Source organism: Aquarana catesbeiana, unplaced genomic scaffold, assembly GCF_042186555.1.
Source record: "Aquarana catesbeiana isolate 2022-GZ unplaced genomic scaffold, ASM4218655v1 unanchor229, whole genome shotgun sequence".
Taxonomy (NCBI): Eukaryota; Metazoa; Chordata; class Amphibia; order Anura; family Ranidae; genus Aquarana; species Aquarana catesbeiana.
In genome coordinates this window covers 2,096,927-2,115,862 of record NW_027362656.1, presented here as the reverse complement: position 1 = coordinate 2,115,862, position 18,936 = coordinate 2,096,927, and the positions used below count along the sequence as shown (strand labels likewise).

Sequence of the window (18,936 nt, the reverse complement as noted above, 5' to 3'; positions counted from 1 at the left end):
GGAGGTAGCCACCGTTGTCTGGGTTCTGTGTGGGATTTAGGAGCGGTCGGTCAGTGCTCTGATTCTCTGGTCGTCGCTGGTGTCTCTGTCGGGCCTCCGGAGCTCCTCTCTCAGGCAGCCATCCGCTGTGAGCACTAGCCACGCCCCAGTTATTACTTTTTGTATCACTTGACCCTCCCTTCTAGATTGTAATCTGTAACAAGCAGGACCCTCGGATTCCTCCTGTATTGAATTGTATTGTAAATGTACTGCCTGTCCTCATGTTGTAAAGCGCTGCGCAAATTGTTGTCTCTCTATATAAATCCTGTATAGTTATAAATAATAAATGTGTTCCCATGGGGGCAGTAGTCCTTAAATGTACAGCAACCCTCCTATTACCCCTCTCACATTCACATCCTATTATTGTGTGGCCAATACCATCCAAATAATTCTTACTTTCATTTCCCAAATTTATCCGTCTACAAGGAGACCTGTATAGATCAAATGACGGAACCAATGAGGATGGAGGAGGACTGGAGTCACATGACTGAGAAGATACTAAACCTCACCCTGGAGATCATCTACCTGCTGACCGGAGAGGTGAGGAGGATTCGGGGAGGTCACATGACATCACTCTTATCTCTATTAATAAAACACAGACCTGACCGGAGAGGTGAGGAGGATTCTGGGAGGTCACATGACATCACTCTTATCTCTATTAATAAAACACAGACCTGACCGGAGAGGTGAGGAGGATTCTGGGAGGTCACATGACATCACTCTTATCTCTATTAATAAAACACAGACCTGACTGGAGAGGTGAGGAGGATTCTGGGAGGTCACATGACATCACTCTTATCTCTATTAACAAAACACAGACCTGACTGGAGAGGTGAGGAGGATTCTGGGAGGTCACATGACATCACTCTTATCTCTATTAACAAAACACAGACCTGACTGGAGAAGTGAGGAGGATTCTGGGATTCAAACATGATATTCCTATTGGTTCCTCAATACAGAGATTTCCTCTTGTGAAGTCAGGTGATCATATGACCATCACAGTGCCTCCATGTGACTCCCTAAAACCTGAGAGACACAACATGCAGAAGATTCTAGAAGTCACCAAGAAGATGATGGAGCTGCTGACAGGAGAGGTGAGGAGGATTCTGGGAATTCTGGGACATTATCCAGTAACAGACAAGGGATGTGTCTGGATGGTGACTGTATCATTGTGTGTGTCAGGTTCCTATAAGGTGTCAGGATGTCACTGTCTATTTCTCCATGGAGGAGTGGGAGTATTTAGAAGGACACAAGGATCTCTACAAGGACGTCATGATGGACAATCAGCCGCCCCTCACATCACCGGGTAAGAGGAGACTTTATTGTAAAGGAGAGAGCAGTACAGAGGCTCCACCTAGATCCCCCATCATCTGATAAACACATAGAAACAATGTATCCAGTCAGTGTGTGTGTTTCCTACAGATGGATCCAGTAATGGGAACCCACCAGAGAGATGTCCCCGTCCTCTGTATTCCCAGGATTCCACACAGGAAGGTCACACCATCCCCAACTGTTACAAGGTTAATAGAATGGAGCTTATAAAACACAGTTGGATTTTTTAAGTGATGTCACATTAAAGCTTATCTTTTACAGATATTATTCTCTCTCATTTTCTTGATGTAGAGTGGAGATCCAATCGATATAGAATTTGAGGTTAAATCAGAAGAAGAAGAGAGGTATGTGAGGAATGATCAGAAGTCTATGGAGGAGGATGGAATAACGGGGACATTTATAGAGGAGGGCACTCCTACAGAGATCAGCACAGGTGGGTCATTAACACTAAATACATTCCTCCACCCATACTGCTCACTGATTGGTCCAGAGTAAGACGGGACTGGGTAATATCAGCCTGTAATCCCCTGGTTACTTTCCTGAGCTGTGTTCCCCATCCTGTATTCCTGTATTTCTCCCGTATAATCTTCCTTCTCTGTGCTGCAGACACAATTTATGTCTCCAGACTGGATTTATGGAGATTCTGGGGTTCAGTTGGCAGCAAAATGTTCATTTTCACCATAGATGTTACTAGACCTAGGCACCTGGGGTATGTGTTTTGGGTCTTCTGCCCCATACCCGGGTATGGCAAGATCGCTGACAGAACAATTCTCCCAGGATTACTTGTTCTGTTGTCTGCTGGTTGTGCCGGGTGGAGGGATATGTCTGTATAGTCTCAGACCCAAGTCACTGAGTGCAGTCTCAGGAGATGGGAGGCAGCGGTGTGGGACCTCTGCAACTTGTCTCATGTAAACATTTCATCTTCCACTGATTACTGAATACCAATGTTATGAGTCCTGATCCTTACACTGTATAATTTATTTTGTACGTTACATACTCCTGACCTCTGCACTATATACTCTATGTTGTACATTACATCATTCTGATACTATATAGTATTTTCTGTTGTGTCTTATACAATATGTTGTACATTACATAGTCCTGACTTCTGCTCTCTCCCCTCTACCTACTGCTATATATACACATAATTTGTATTCTCTTTTGTTACACCCATTTCCTACCAGCTGGACATATTATATCTGATGATTTGATTGGAGCACAGACTTTTACATGTGGATAATAATGTGATAACATCCTCAAACTTTGGAACCCTAAACAGAAAGTGATAATGAGGAAGGAGTCAGTAACCCAATGATGGTGGTCTTCAGGATCAGTCCAGTCTTCATCTTGGTTGTTCTCCTCCATCCTCACTCCCTGACCTCTGGTGGGGCTCAGCCCCGCTGTTATTCATGACTAAATCATGGACTAAATAAGGAAGTGCGGGACTTTTGTGTTGGGAAGATGGCAATTAGTGATAGATGGGGTGGGGACACTCCTCCTATAATCTCCTCATCACTGTCACTCCTATAAAAGACCGTTCATGTTGTTTCCTCACTCTCTGACTAAGGTGCATGAATAAAGAAATGAACTGTTGGAGATTCAGAGATGTAAGCCTGAAACAACTAATCGATCATGAAAATAGTTGTCAATTATTTTCATAATCAATTAGTTGGTCAATTAATTGGCCTGCATACATAACAGTTACATAAAAAACAGTTCTCATTGTTTCCTCACTCTCTGACTAAGGTCCATGAATAAAGAAATGAACTGGTAGGAGATCAGAGGACCCATTTACTAGTTACCTTGAGGGTGGAATTGTAAGATCCTCAGAGACAAGCTGCCTGATGTGGGCGGAGTCCTGGTTTAGGGGAACCAATCTGCTCATGTCTAGTAATAATCTTTTTATCTCTATTTTAGTAGATGGACGGGAGATGAGGAAAACCTCAGAGGATTGTCTCACTTTGTCTCCAGACTGTAAAGTAGAAGATGAGGACATCACACAGTATAGTCCAGGAGAAAACCCGGCTACTTCAAATGTCCATCCGGCACCACACAGTGTAGATGGACCATCGTATTCCTCTTATCCTGAAGAACCTCAGACTGTGAGGGACGGTGCCGTCCTTCCAACAGAGAAGAGCTTTTCCTGTACTGAGTGTGGGAAGTGTTTCCATTCTAAATACCATCTTAATAGGCATAAAAGATCTCACACAGGGGAGAAGCCACATTCCTGTCCTGAGTGCGGGAAATGTTTTTCAGTGAAGTCCCATCTTTACAGACATCAAAGATCTCACACAGGGGAGAAGCCGTATTCCTGTCCCGAGTGCAGAAAATGTTTCTCAGATAAGTCCAGTCTTTCCACACATCAGAGATATCACACGAGGGAGAAGCCGTATTCCTGTCCTGAGTGCGGGAAATGTTTTTCAGATAAGTCCAATCTTTCCACACATCAGAGATCTCACACTGGGGAGAAGCCGTATTCCTGTCCTAAGTGCGGGAAATGTTTTTCAGTGAAGTACAGTCTTTCCATACATCAGAGATCTCACACAGGGGAGAAGCCGTATTCCTGTCCTGAGTGTGGGAAATGTTTTTCAGTAAAGTCCCATCTTTACAGACATCAGAGGTCTCACACAGGGGAGAAGCCACATTCCTGCCCTGAGTGCGGGAAATGTTTTTCAGTGAAGTCCCATCTTTACAGACATCAGAGATCTCACACAGGAGAGAAGCCGTATTCCTGTCCTGAGTGCGGGAAATGTTTTATAATGACGTCCCATCTTCACGCACATCAGAGATCTCACACTGGGGAGAAGCCGTATTCCTGTCCTGAGTGCGGGAAATGTTTTTCAAATAAGTCCAATCTTCACCAACTTCAGAGATCTCACACGGGGAAGAAGCCACTTTCCTGTCCTGAGTGAGGGAATTGTTCCTCACTGAAGTCCTGTCTTCCTGTACAGCAGGGATCCCACACAACCCTCGAGGTGTATTAGTGCCTTGAGTGTGGGAAATGTCTTTTATATGAATGTTGCTGGACATCACAGCTCTCATGTGGGGAAGAAGCACACCCTGATATACACCTCAGATATACTCCATGGCTGATCTTCTTCATCATCGAAGAAACAATTGATAAGGAGATCAGAGATCACCAAAGACATGGATGAAGTGTTGTACCGTGTTGGCCATTGATAGCAGTAGAAAAATAAAAATGGAGTCATTACCTTTCATTGGCTGAGTACATTTTGTGGTGGAAGATTTCACAACGCTTAGAGGTCTGTTTAAAAAAAAACAAAACATTTGAATAAATTTGTCACACATTTGCACAGCTATGATAAATATTGTATTATTTCATGTAATGATTTCCTATGAACATCTAGTGGCAATAGTGTGGCAATGCAGTAGTAATACCACATTATGGACACTAGATGGAACTACACTCTGGCAGGACCGGGACAAGGGGTGGGCAGGAGGGGCAGCTGCCCTGGGCACTGCGGTATCATGTGAGGTAGAGGGGCACCACAAGGAGGCTGGGGGGAGGGGATTTGTGTTGAGAAGGGGCATTTGTGGGGGCGGCAGGGGGATTTGTGTTGGGAAGAAGAGGGATGGGAGAAGAGGATTTGTGCTAGAAGGGGGGATTTTGTGGGTTTGTGCTATAAAAATAATATAGTAGAGTGGCAATATTTTTTTTAGGGGGGGCGCAATTTGGCAGGTTTGCCCTGGGTTTTGGATGACCTTGTCCCTCCACTGCACTCTGGGCCTCCGTAGCACTACATAGTGAAAGTGGTGCTCAGGGAGGCCTAGGCCACTTCAGCTGGTAAGTGTCAGGATTCTTTCTCCAGCCCCACCTCTGAATTCTGGGCTCCATGAGTTCTTGTGCAGTATGGCCAGAGGACGTCAGGAGCTCTGCGGTTCCTGTGTCCATGTTGGGCAGAACAGTCATGCATCCAGAGCATTCATGGAGAGTCTCCAAGTGTTATAAGCTTTTGGCAGTTTTCTTCCCCACAGACAAAACACCCCAGATGTGCATGATTACAGCCTGGAAGACACCTACTGGTAGACACAATGACTGGTCACAAAAGGTACCTGGAGCAACATGTACATACTCCTTCCTGATGGGAGCAGTGATGGGCACTGACAGGCTATTTGGGTGATCACCTGGGGTAACCAGTGCACAGTGCTCTCTCAGCTGACCAGGAGCGCTGTATCAGCATCAGTCCCACTATATGGGTCAGCAGGTCTTATGTCTACTAGACGGCAGAGAGTTGAGGTCAATGTCTTCTTTCTTTATCGTACATCATGGGACACAAGCAGCCATAGTAATTACTAAGTGGGTTATACGCCACCTATAGGTGAATGGACACTGGCAACCAATAGACAGGAAGTTCCCCCTATATAACCCCTCCTACACAGGAAGTACCTCAGTTTTTTTCACCAGTGTTTGTAAGGTGGTGCTCACTGATGTGCCACATGTGCTCTTGGAGGTTCTGGAATGGTTCTACTGAGAATCAAGGACTTCAATCGGATCCATTCAATAAAGCTGTCAGCCAAAATGGATGGTACCTGAGCCTCATTGGATAGGAGAGAAGATTCCTCAAGGTTTGACTGTAATGCAGTCTTATGGCACTGGACCCTGCATAATGGAACCCTGTGTAGTGTTGTTCTGACCAAGGTGCTTTCCTGTAGGGTGTTTTACAGGTCAAGGGGAGTGGACCCCAGATTAAGGGCTAGTTTACACTTGCTTCAAAACATGGCTTCAGACACGCTTTGTTAAAGCTCTCTGAACGCCAGTCAAAGCCCATGGCACTAAATAAAATGTTTAGATTACAGTCCTGTCCTGAGGCTTTGGTGGGGCTTCAAGTGAGCTTGGCCATAGACTTTTATGGAGGCTTTGAAGCACCACTGAAGCTACAAGAAGTATAATTTTTGAAGCAAAGCAAAAGCAGGTGTAAACAGGACTGTAAGCTAACCATTTTTTTAGTGACAGTGTTCAGAGAGCTTTAACAAAACCTGTCCAAAGCCTTGTTTTGAAGCAAGCGTAAACTAGCCATTCATGTGTGTTGAAGCCAAAGCAAGTGTAAATGAGCCCTAAGGGGGACCGAGTTCCTGAAGGTCTTTTATGACAAAGCCCGCCGTGATAGGTGAAGGTTGGACTCCTGTTATGTTCAGGGTCCTGCAGCAGGAATGGTAGGTCTGCATTTTGCAGTTTCTCTTTTAAAAAAAAAAAAGAGATATCTGTCTGTGTGTTCTCCTGGTGGCCACGGGGGGCAGTGTGGTTTTCATGCTCCGTGTACTTCTCAGGAGTATTTGGTTGCAGTGTCTCCTTTAGCCACTAGAGGGCACGGGTTTGCTCAGTATGGCCTATTCTCAGTTCTACTCTAGTCCTTTACTGTGGAATGTCCTCAAATCATGGGGTGGGAGGTCACAGTCATTAGATATTCTATTAACTCTTCACCCCAGAAAACCTTGGTCTGGCATGGTTGTCATCTTTGTGACTGTTTTCTCCATTTTGTGATATGACTGGTGGGGTTGTTGCATATCAACGCTCTAATACTGGGGGTGCTTTGTCTTTTTTTCCTGCATTGGTTGACATGGCTGAAGGTTCCTGTGAGGGTTTACTTAGCTAACGCCATGGCTGGGTTTATGTAACTCAACTAATCCCCAGAAATCAGGTGGCCCAGGAGAAAGTGAATTTTACTCTGGATTGGACGGAACTTTGAGAATAACCCTTTTGTGTATGAAGAGGCGGAGCCCTGAGTGTGTATGAAGAGGCGGAGCCCTGAGTGTGTATGAAGAGGCAGAGACCTGAGTGTGTATGAAGAGGCAGAGACCTGAGTGTCTATGAAGAGGCAGAGACCTGAGTGTCTATGAAGAGGCAGAGACCTGAGTGTCTATGAAGAGGCGGAGCTCTGAGTGTGTATGAAGAGGTGGAGCTCTGAGTGTGTATGGAGAGGCGGAGCTCTGAGTGTGTATGAAGAGGAGGAGCCCTGAGTGTGTATGAAGAGGAGGAGCCCTGAGTGTTTGAGGAGGTGGAGACCTGAGTGTGTATGAAGAGGCGGAGCTCTGAGTGTGTATGAAGAGGCGGAGCCCTGAGTGTGTATGAAGAGGAGGAGCCCTGAGTGTTTGAGGAGGTGGAGCTCTGAGTGTGTATGGAGAGGCGGAGCTCTGAGTGTGTATGGAGAGGCGGAGCCCTGAGTGTGTATGAAGAGGAGGAGCCCTGAGTGTTTGAGGAGGTGGAGACCTGAGTGTGTATGAAGAGGTGGAGCTCTGACTGTGTATGAAGAGGCGGAGCTCTGAGTGTGTATGAAGAGGAGGAGCTCTGAGAGTGTATGAAGAGGCAGAGCTCTGAGTGTGTATGAAGAGGCGGAGCCCTGAGTGTGTATGAAGAGGCGGAGCCCTGAGTGTGTATGAAGAGGCGGAGCCCTGAGTGTGTATGAAGAGGCGGAGCCCTGAGTGTCTATGAAGAGGCAGAGACCTGAGTGTCTATGAAGAGGCGAAGCTCTGAGTGTGTATGAAGAGGCAGAGCTCTGAGTGTGTATGAAGAGGCGGAGCTCTGAGTGTGTATGAAGAAGCGGAGCCCTGAGTGTGTATGAAGAGGCGGAGCCCTGAGTGTGTATGAAGAGGCGGAGCCCTGAGTGTGTATGAAGAGGCGGAGCCCTGAGTGTGTATGAAGAGGCGGAGCCCTGAGTGTCTATGAAGAGGCAGAGACCTGAGTGTCTATGAAGAGGCGAAGCTCTGAGTGTGTATGAAGAGGCAGAGCTCTGAGTGTGTATGAAGAGGCGGAGCCCTGAGTGTGTATGAAGAGGAGGAGCCCTGAGTGTGTATGAAGAGGCGGAGCCCTGAGTGTCTATGAAGAGGCGGAGCCCTGAGTGTGTATGAAGAGGCGGAGCCCTGAGTGTGTATGAAGAGGCGGAGCCCTGAGTGTCTATGAAGAGGCAGAGACCTGAGTGTCTATGAAGAGGCGAAGCTCTGAGTGTGTATGAAGAGGCAGAGCTCTGAGTGTGTATGAAGAGGCGGAGCCCTGAGTGTGTATGAAGAGGAGGAGCCCTGAGTGTTTGAGGAGGTGGAGACATGAGTGTGTATGAAGAGGTGGAGCTCTGAGTGTGTATGGAGAGGCGGAGCCCTGAGTGTGTATGAAGAGGAGGAGCCCTGAGTGTTTGAGGAGGTGGAGACCTGAGTGTGTATGAAGAGGTGGAGCTCTGACTGTGTATGAAGAGGCGGAGCTCTGAGTGTGTATGAAGAGGCAGAGCCCTGAGTGTGTATGAAGAGGCAGAGCTCTGAGTGAGTGTGAAGGGGCAGAGCCCCGAATGTGTATGAAGAGGCGGAGCCCTGAGTGTGTATGAAGGGGCGGAGCTCTGTGTGTGTATGAAGGGGCAGAGCTCTGAATGTGTATGAAGAGGCGGAGCTCTGAGTGTGTATGAAGAGGCGGAGCTCTGAGTGTGTATGAAGAGGCGGAGCTCTGAGTGTGTATGAAGAGGCGGAGCCCTGAGTGTGTATGAAGAGGCGGAGCCCTGAGTGTTTGAGGAGGCGGAGCCCTGAGTGTGTATGAAGAGGTGGAGCTCTGAGTGTGTATGAAAAGGGTAGTACTGAGTATTACCAGGAAAACTGACTTTTTAGGCTAAAAAACAATGGAGAAGATATAGCAGTATAAAAATATAAATTTATTGAAAATTACAAATATATAAAAAGATAGGAATGAAATTTGGAATATATATGCATCTATGATTATTGTGCAGTGAGCCCTTGTATGTCTACCCGTTTCGCCCTTAGGCTTCCTCAGGACACGGCCAAGGTTCACAGACGAGACAGATAAGAGAGTATGTCTCTCTATCTAAAATGAGATATAATGTCATTAGACACATACAACTAACACATAAACAAACTGTTCACGATAAAAATCATGCGCTAAGCAATTGCGAGCACAGGAACGAATATCAAGCCAGTACCTGATTTTGAAATGCAAAATCATGTGAGTCACGGTAGGGTGAGAGAGTTCAATCAAATGTTAGAAAGCTGGAAATAGAGCAAATGCAACCAGTGTCAACACAGAGAATATGTATTCAGGCGAAAAAGTATAAGCTTTATAAAAAGAGTAAGACTTACTATAATGAGTATAGCTGAATATATAAACAGGAGCATGTAATTAGTATTCCTGATTATAGGAACGGCCATCGAAAGGAAGAGGGCCATCAAAGGATATCCCACATTGAATCCTGGGTTTAATCTCAGCATTGCTGATGGCTAAATACAGCCCAAAAGCCCATCGCTGTATCTATAAACATACAATGATAAATTAAACTAAATATAGAAATAGTAATAGCATATAAAAAGTTTACTGCAGCAAGGGCCAAATGGTAACATATGGCTCAGTACTTACATTGAGGATACAAATAACACAGCATGCCCCTGGGCGACAGCAATCCACTGCACACAGGGCTCACAGCAGCTGAGAGGTATTTATATCCTAGATCAGTCACAGCTGATCGTGAAGCAGGGCATCATGTGATACAGAGATGACAGGTTGGATTAGCCAGGGATTAAGGGAACTGTAGGACAACGGTTACAGTACTCTCTGTGCATGTGCAGAGGAGTATCCAGAGGGAGAGACATAATCCACGTAAGGGGAGAGAGCTGATCAGGTGCAGCGTCCGGGCGAAGAAAACCTCGCGCATGCGCCGGCCTTACTAGAATCTACAAAAGTGCATTATGGGCATTGTAGTAACTCCTATATCTGTCAATTCATAGACTCTGGATTTGTCTGATGATAGACAGGCTGCCAGTGTCCAAAAAAGCAAGAATAGTGACGCCGCTGTATAGAAAATATACAATTATGAAAAACTCTGTGTAATTACTGTTGTATCAGCTCCAATTTACGAAAGGTAGGAAGATGCTAGAGAGAATTTTTTTTTTATTATTGTTATCGGTATGCTACCCTAATCGTGCATATACGAACGAGCTGCATAATAAGAATATAAACAGAAGGCACTCAGCTTAAGGTATTACATAAGCATCGCTCACAATTGGATAGCGCACGATACATCATAAAAAACAGAGCAAAGATGCATATGACACAGTGTATAAACAATATATTACAAACATAGATTTAGTTAATCTGTAATCATGCGTGAATGGTTAAATACTTATTATACATACATGATATTATATAAGTATATACATCAAATATCTCCATTAAGATCATATAGTAAATCTTACAAATGATACAGATAAAAACTCAGTATGTATACATATGTTACCCTATCTTAAAGAAAAAGGAGGGGAAAAGGGATAAAGCAAACAATTCAAGAAGGGTAAAAGACAGAGCTGCAAGTAAAACAAATCGCACGGTACATCGAAGGATAAATGTGTAGCAATTACCCCCGAAGGAGCTGCTGATATTGCTCGGGCCTGTCCCCTTCTATATTACACCCCTTCCAAGGTGGTTTCAATCCCCTTGACACAGCTGTAGTGCAGTATGGTAACGATCCTGACACCAATTTTGATTCAGTATAATTATTACAATCACTTATACCTGAGTGTTTGTTGTTCCACCTGCAGGAGAGAAACAACACTGCACACAAAATTTGTGGTTAACCAAAGTAATTTCTTTTACTGGTCTTATATCAACAGTAATAACAGTGACTATACTTATCACACCAACATGGCGTGACAGTACAGTGAATACTTACAGTAATATTAATACATATACTCTTACACATACATGTATAGTTCTCTCGAATAAACCCTCTCTTTGTATGTCTCCAGGTGGGACCAGTGTTCAAAGGCACAATGCCTTAACTCTGGACACCTTCCCACCTCCAGCACACGGTAGTCAGCAAGACACTGGAATACCAACACCCACAGTTATAAATCACTAGGGAGCTCCCCCTGCTTTAACAGTGCATTACTCTATCATCATGGCTAAAATACTAGGCCTTGTATTGGTAAAAATAGTTCAGTTATTCTTCAGTCTTCTGCTAGCTAGAAAAAAATCAATAATTGTAATTCCCAGGGTTCGTGACCAATAGGATGATGAGAAGTAATATACTGTAGAAATGGCAACCAGGTAGATTTGTTGTATAATCCTTCGTGAGAAAACAAATATTCAGCATCAGTTCTTAAGTAATGATGTCTAAGCTGAGGTCTACTCAAGTATGACTCCTCCCTCTGCTGTTTGTTCCGTGGGACTATCAGTCCCAGTAACACTTTGCAATAAATATAAGTGTGTGTAGTGTGATGCAAACTTCTGGGCGTTAGCCCTCTCACCGCACTGGATCCAGGCAGATGGATGTCTCTGCTCCACAGTTCTCAGTCTATCTGAAGTTACAGGTGCGCTGCTACGCTGTTCCGTTCACCAACGACCAGGAGTCCTCGGTTACCTCCTTCACGGGTCTCCGGAACAATCACTCTGCTGCTCCAGCACACTGTGTTCTTCAGGCAGGATCGCTGACTGTTGCTCCGCTCTGCACAAGATAGGCCGCGACACACACACCCACAGAGCCCTTCTGGCAGGCCACGTGTCCCAGGAACAAGAGACCTAAGATGGCCGCCCCCAGCCCTTTTATAGTCTCCCCACAATGCAGTTCTGCTCCCCGAGGTTTGTGGGAGTCACCGTGCATTCTGGGTAGGTCATCTTAATGTCCAAACGTAAACAAACAGAATGCTTCCATGTCACCTCTGAATAATACATAATAAAAATAAAGGTGTTGTACTTTTAGATTTTGGTCGCTAGATGGCGCTATATCAACTTATTACCTTTACAACAGCACATAAGACTAGAAGCAGAAATTGTCAGCGCTACAACTGTATTAGAGAAAGGATTTGAAACTAATCATATAATTTAAGCCTGGATAGACCGTGGCTTGTAACTTATGTATCCATTGCGTTTCATGCTGGAGTACTTTTGTATCAAAATCGCCCCCTCGGGGGTCGGCGTGAACAATGTCCAGAGCTGCAAATTTAAATACTATAGGGTCATACATATGCTTGAAAGCTATGTGATAACCCATTGTAGTATTTAAAAGACCATTTGTAGCATAGTATACATGGTCCTTGATTCTTCTCCAGAAGGGCCTGATAGTTTTGCCTACATAAAAGGCTCCACATTGACAAAAGATGATGTAGATAACTCCTTGAGTTTGACATGTGATGTGGTTCCGTAGGACGTGTGTATGACCATTTGGGAGAAGAACCGAAGGTCCTATCAGTAACAAATCGCAGAAGTTGCATTTGCCACATTTAAAGAGGCCTGCAGGGGATTGTGTTGCATTAGTGGTTTTGCAGTAGTGACTTCGTACTAAAAGGTTCTTTATGGATCTTGCTCGCCGAAAAGTGATCTTGGGGCGGGATCCTATGTATTTACTGATGGTGGGATCAGTAGTTAGAATGTGCCAATGTTTTTGGATAGTTGAACGTATAGTTTAGTGTTGGTCAGAATAAGTTGTGATAAATCTCACTACCTCTGGACTGGTTTATTTCGATTCCGGAAAAAGCAGGGCGTTTCTAGGTCTGGTTATAGCTTTTTTAAAGACTTTTTTAAGACTGGTTTTGGTGTAACCTCTCGCTATGATAAATAAGGTCTGCTTCATACTTAAAGTCAGCATCCGTTGAGCAGTTCCGTTTTAGGCGTATGTACTGGCTAAACGGAGTACTTTGGACAAGAGGGCGTGGGTGCGCACTCCGCGCATGTAGTATTGTGTTACCCGCTGTGGGTTTTCGAAACAATCATGTATTAATTTGGCCCTCCTGGCTAATTTTGATAGTGATGTCTAGAGATGTAATTGTAGTAGGACTAAACTGCATGGTGAACTTCAAGTTGTAGTCATTCTGACTTAGGATGACCATGAATTCCTCTAGTGCTGCTGGTGGTCCCGCCCATAGTAACAAAATGTCGTCTATGTAGCGGAACCACCGCAGCACATAGGAAAAAAGATTTGAGTGTCTGTCATTGGCAAACAGGTCCCGCTCCCACCCCCCCAGGTGCAGGTTCGCATATGAAGGTGCACAACATGTGCCCATAGCAATCCCCTGTACATGGAGGAAGTTGGAGCCATCAAAAGAAAAGACATTTTTAGAAAGAATATGCGACAAAGGTCGCAGTACGAAGCCATTAAGGTCCAGAAATGTGGGTCCTCTTTCATTTAGAAATCTGGCAACTGTGTTTAGATCCAGTTCATGTGGAATAGATGAGTATAAGGTTTCCACATCAATAGTTACCAAAAGGCATCCATAGGGAACAGTTAGACCCTCCAGATTTTTTAACAGATCTGGGGTATCTTTTATATAGGAGGGTAGAGTGGTGACATGGGGTCGTAGATATTGATCCACATAGATACTCGCTCTTTTTGTTTTGGAACCTATACTTGAGACAAATGGACTTCCAGGTGGTTTCGTAGGGTGTTTATGAATTTTGGGCAGAGAGTAAAAAGTGGGTACTTTCGGATGAGCAACTTGGATACCTTTAAAAATCACTTGTGTGATCAGGCCGCTGGCAAGGGCAGATTGTAGAAGATAAGAAATGTAAAAATTGCGCCAACTCATAAAAAATATATATAGTGAAGCAGCCAATACAACAAAGTGTAAATGTATGAAAATAATAAAGTGTGGCGCTAAGAGGTGGTGTTATTGATCAGATAACAGTGATATCTAAAGGGAAGGTACCAGACCCTGAAGTGTGTACCTAATGGACTAGACAGGAAGTGATGTTGGGTACAGACAGGAAGTTCCGGGTGAGAGGTGAGTCGGGAGGAAGTAGAGAGAAGACATTGCTGGAAGTGGAAGCAGAGGAGTTGGTCGTTGAGGAAGTGATCTCCCCTGATGATCGAGGCTGAACATTGAAGACACCTGATTCCGGTCTAGCCCCTCCAGGGACATACCATCTGGTGACATCTGATGAGACCCTGCCCAGGACCACCACACGGCTCGCTGCACTACACCGCTTGACGGGTACAAGCTCGTTTGACTCACCGCCAAGGGCCTGTGAGTCCACCTTGTCTGGTAAGGGCATTTTTTGCTTATTCCTTTGGGTTGATACCACCATAACAAGAGAAGAATCCATTCATATTCAAGGACACTCCCAACAGTTCCCACTTTCCCTACATGAGGACTGCTTGTATCCAGACTGTCACGGAGTTAACTGAGACCACCCCATTGTCTAATAACAGACTTTAAGTATTTACACATACTCAGTTTCATTATGGACCCATGGTTTCACACCCTGGCTTTGCCTTGATGAACACAACATTTTTTGGGCTAACACACAGTACACTGTGGTATTCTGTATACTCATTGTGTTTGATCCTTGAGTCACTTTTGGAATGTATTATTTTACATATATAATTCATAAATAATTGATATATTGGTTTAGGATATGTCTCTCACCGTTTGTATGTGTTTTCACATCTATACACTTGATTCTTTATTGTTTTTGTTATTTTGCTTTCATGGTGTTTTGTGAAGAGAGTGCATCTTTTCATAAAACCACCACTAGTCCATTAGGTACACACTTCAGGGTCTGGTACCTTCCCTTTAGATATCACTGTTATCTGATCAATAACATTACACCACCTCTTAGCGCCACACTTTATTATTTTCATACAGATTGTAGAAGATCATCATATTGCTGATCAAAGGACACTGGCAGCAATTGGTTTATACCAAAGTCTGTTTTTTAAGATGTCCCAACACGTTTCTGTATGATAATGTGTCCATCAGAACCACATTACCGCCCTTATCTGACGGCTTGATCACCAAATCAGGATTGTTGCTTAAATTGATTCGATAAATACAGATGATTCTGCGCTACCCAAATACCAAGCAGCTAACACAACAAATAGGATATGAATAGAAATCGAACAACAAAAAAAATGTGTAGCGCTAATATGAAACGACCATATATTACATACTGTGAAAGGCAATTGACTCCTCAAATACGGCAATCATAGATACAAAACATAAAAGTAATTGTTTAAAATTAAAATTGGATAAGTCCTAAAAGTCCTCAAGAAGTGAGTCTTGTAAGGTGATAGTGATCCTCAATACACATATGACTTCATATTGCACTTATCCAAACGTGAAGGCAAAAATAATTCAAAAGTGCATCCCCACCAACAATGAGAAGGCTTACCGGAACCTTTGGACCCAATAAACCTACGTTAAATCGGGTCAAGCAGGCTTCTGGTCATCAGCAACCAGCTGATGAGCTTCAGTAGATGGAGAGAAGAAGGTCCGAGAATGGTGTATGGAACAGTAGACCTCAAGGATGATGTCCTAAATGTAAGTGGTTAAATAAACAAAGGAAAAACAAAGAAAGGCCACATAGTGTAATCCCGTATGAAAAAATCCTTGACTATTTTATTGAAAAGGAAATACACTCACATGTAAAAAGATAAAAAACAGCGCTGTATGGATAAAATGACGGCAATGATGTCCTACCCGATGCGTTTCGTCTCCTTGGATGTCATCTGTTCTTAAATTGATTTGCTTGATGAGCCTCACTCAAATTGGGGTTTGGCACCTTTCTTATTGACATAGATTCAATGTCTTTAATGGTTTGGACCAAAAAAGTCCATACATTGGAGTTGATATGTAGAGAAGAAAAGTTAGTAGATTTTTTCTTGATTGCCTCTCCTAATGACTTGATGTCTTTTAAAAATAGATTCGTTTGTATTAGTTGACCACGAATTACATCCGATTCAGGGGTATCTTGAGTAGTAGGAATAGGTTCGCTCTCCTCTAAGAGTAAGACCACATTTTTTAAGGCTCTGGATTCAGCCACTGAGAAATCTTTCCAGATCTCTTGGTGGAAGATTTGCGCTTGTTTACCCCGTCTGTCACTGTCATACATAAACTTTAGAGTAAGCTTTCTCGCAAAAAAATACAGGTCTTTAACCGCTTCAGCCCCGGAAGATTTTACCCCCTTCCTGACCAGAGCGTTTTTTGCGATTCGGCACTGCGTCGCTTCAACTGACAATTGCGCGGTCGTGCGACGTGGCTTCCAAACAAGATTGACGTCCTTTTTTCCCACAAATAGAGCTATCTTTTGGTGGTATTTGATTGCTTCTGCGATTTTTATTTTTTGCGCTATAAACAAAATAAGAGCGACAATTTTTTACATTTTGCTATAATAAATATCCCCAAAAATATATAAAAAAATTTTTTTCCTCAGTTTAGGCCGATCGTATTCTTCTACATATTTTTAGTAAAAAAAAATCGCAATAAGCATTTATTGATTGGTTTGCGCAAAAGTTATAGCGTTTACTAAATAGGGGATAGTTTTATGGCATTTTTATTAATATTTTTTTTTTTTTACTAGTAATGGCGGCGATCAGCGATTTTTATTGTGACGTTATGGCGGACATGTCGGACATTTTTGACCCATTTTTGGGACCATTGTCATTTATACAGCGATCAGTGCGAATAAAAATGCACTGATTCCTGTGTAAATGACACTGGCAGTGAAGGGGTTAACCACTAGGGGGCGGGGAGGGGTTAAGTATGTCCTAGGGGAGTGATTACTAACTGTAGGGGAATGGGCTAGCAGTGTCATTACTCTGATCACTGCTCCTGATGACAGGGATGAGCTTCGTGTTCGAGACGAACCCATGTTCGACTTGAACATCGTCCGTTCGCCCGTTCGCCGAATTGCGAACGATATGGGCCGTTCACGCCAAATTCGTGTGGCGCGTCACGGCCCATAATTTACTGCGGCATCGCAGTGCATTGCTGACTGATGATTGGCATGCTTGGCCAATCACAGTGCCGTCTGAACAGAGAGCCGTAATTGGCAAAAGCCAAGGAGGCTTTGGCCAATTATGGCTCAGGGGATTTAGTACACGCCCCACACTATACAAGGCCGCCTGCACGGCGGCCCTGTGTAGTGTGTGTTCCGGCGTTCATAGATAGAGAGAGACAGACAGTGTCATTTGATTTGAGTTAGATAGATTAGGCAGAACAGTCAGTCAGTTAGCTGCACTTACAGTGTATTATGTATATATATGCATCCCAGGTGTTGCAGACTTGTCTTGTTACAGTATTTACAGCTACCTGAAGAAAATTGCTGGTGTTCTTTTGATCCTATTAGTACCACAGTCAGGCAGCTAGACTATTTACAGTTAGTGTAGTGCATCCTGCTCACAGTGTTCAGCTAAACCTACAAGTTAGTGCAGTGCGTCCTGCTCACAGTGTTCAGCTAAACCTACAAGTTAGTGTGGTGCGTCCACCTCACAGTGTTCAGCTAAACCTACAAGTTAGTGGGGTGCGTCCTGCTCACAGTGTTCAGCTAAAACTACAAGTTAGTGCTGTGCGTCCTGCTCACAGTGTTCAGCTAAAACTACAAGTTAGTGCTGTGCGTCCTGCTCACAGTGTTCAGCTAAAACTACAAGTTAGTGCTGTGCGTCCTGCTCACAGTGTTTAGCTAAACCTACAAGTTAGTGCAGTGCATCCTGCTCACAGTGTTCAGCTAAAACTACAAGTTAGTGTGGTGCGACCTCCTCACAGTGTCCAGCTAAACCTACAAGTTATTTTTTTGCGAGCTCTGCACAGTGTTCAGCTAAAGCTACCTGTAGAAGGTTGGTGGTGTTCTCATACTACAGGCAGGCAGTTGATTTTGCTAGCTGCAGTATCAATACACACATATATATATATATATATATATATATATATATATATATATATATATATATATATATATATATATATATATATATATATACTGTATATCCCAGCTTAGTGCAGCTACAGGCCATTAGTATGTCTGGAAGGCCAAGAAGGAGAGGCAGACAGTCACAAGCCAATAAGAGAGGGCAAGCAGGCTCTGTGTCTAGTGCTGGTCGTGGAGACGGTGCATCCTCATCAGCACGTGGCCGTGGGACACGCTTGGCCTTTTTTTCGGCAGCTGGCCGTGTTGAGCCGCAACATGCGGAAGACTTGGTCGAATGGATGACCAAGCCGTCCTCATCCTCCTCATCCTCTCTCACCCATGCCCAGAGTACTTTGTCTGGCAAAGCAGTGGCCTCTTCCCTTGGCTCAATATCATCAGTGACTCCTTCCCTAGCCCCACCATGTCCTCCTGAGGAGTCCCTCAAACTGTTTGACCACAGTGTTGGGTACATGCTCCAGGAGGATGCCCAGCGTTTGGAAGGCTCTGATGATGATACTGATCTTGATGAAGGCAGTAACGTGAGCACAGACAGAGGGGGTGCCCAAGAAGGACAGCAATCTGGCAGTCATGCTCCCCCTGCTGCAGCATACTGCCAGGTTTGCTCCAGGGATGAGGAGGGAGGGGATGATGAGGTCACTAACTCAACGTGGGTGCCTGATAGGAGAGAGGAGGAGGAGGAGGCGGCACATCACCAATGAGGCAGGATGCCCTCCAGGGGCCAGCCTAAGGGCAGCACATTGACTGCATCACACCCCAAAGCTCCACATGTGCAGGGCGCTGCAGTGTCTGCGCGTTATTCAAAAAGTTCTTTGGTGTGGGCCTTTTTTGAGATGAGTGCATCAGATCGCACCGCTGCTATTTGCAACATATGTCTCAAGCGTATCTCGCGTGGCCAAAACATCTCCCGCTTGGGTACCACA

The 18,936-nt window shown here is 44.3% G+C and overlaps 2 protein-coding genes across 2 annotated transcripts in view; both read left to right on the top strand.

Moving 5' to 3' along the window:
* LOC141121776 (uncharacterized) overlaps positions 1–18,936 on the top strand; it is a 427,874-nt gene that overhangs the window by 104,527 nt on the left and 304,411 nt on the right. The window lies entirely within an intron of this gene.
* The window catches only part of LOC141121767 (uncharacterized), a 65,311-nt gene that overhangs the window by 22,907 nt on the left and 23,468 nt on the right, over positions 1–18,936 (top strand). Inside the window, 6 exon segments of the mRNA XM_073611486.1 lie at positions 466–579; positions 999–1,133; positions 1,222–1,345; positions 1,462–1,559; positions 1,663–1,804; positions 3,289–4,280. Of these exon segments, the coding sequence (XP_073467587.1) occupies positions 484–579; positions 999–1,133; positions 1,222–1,345; positions 1,462–1,559; positions 1,663–1,804; positions 3,289–4,280 (1,587 nt within the window). The 5' untranslated portion in view covers positions 466–483.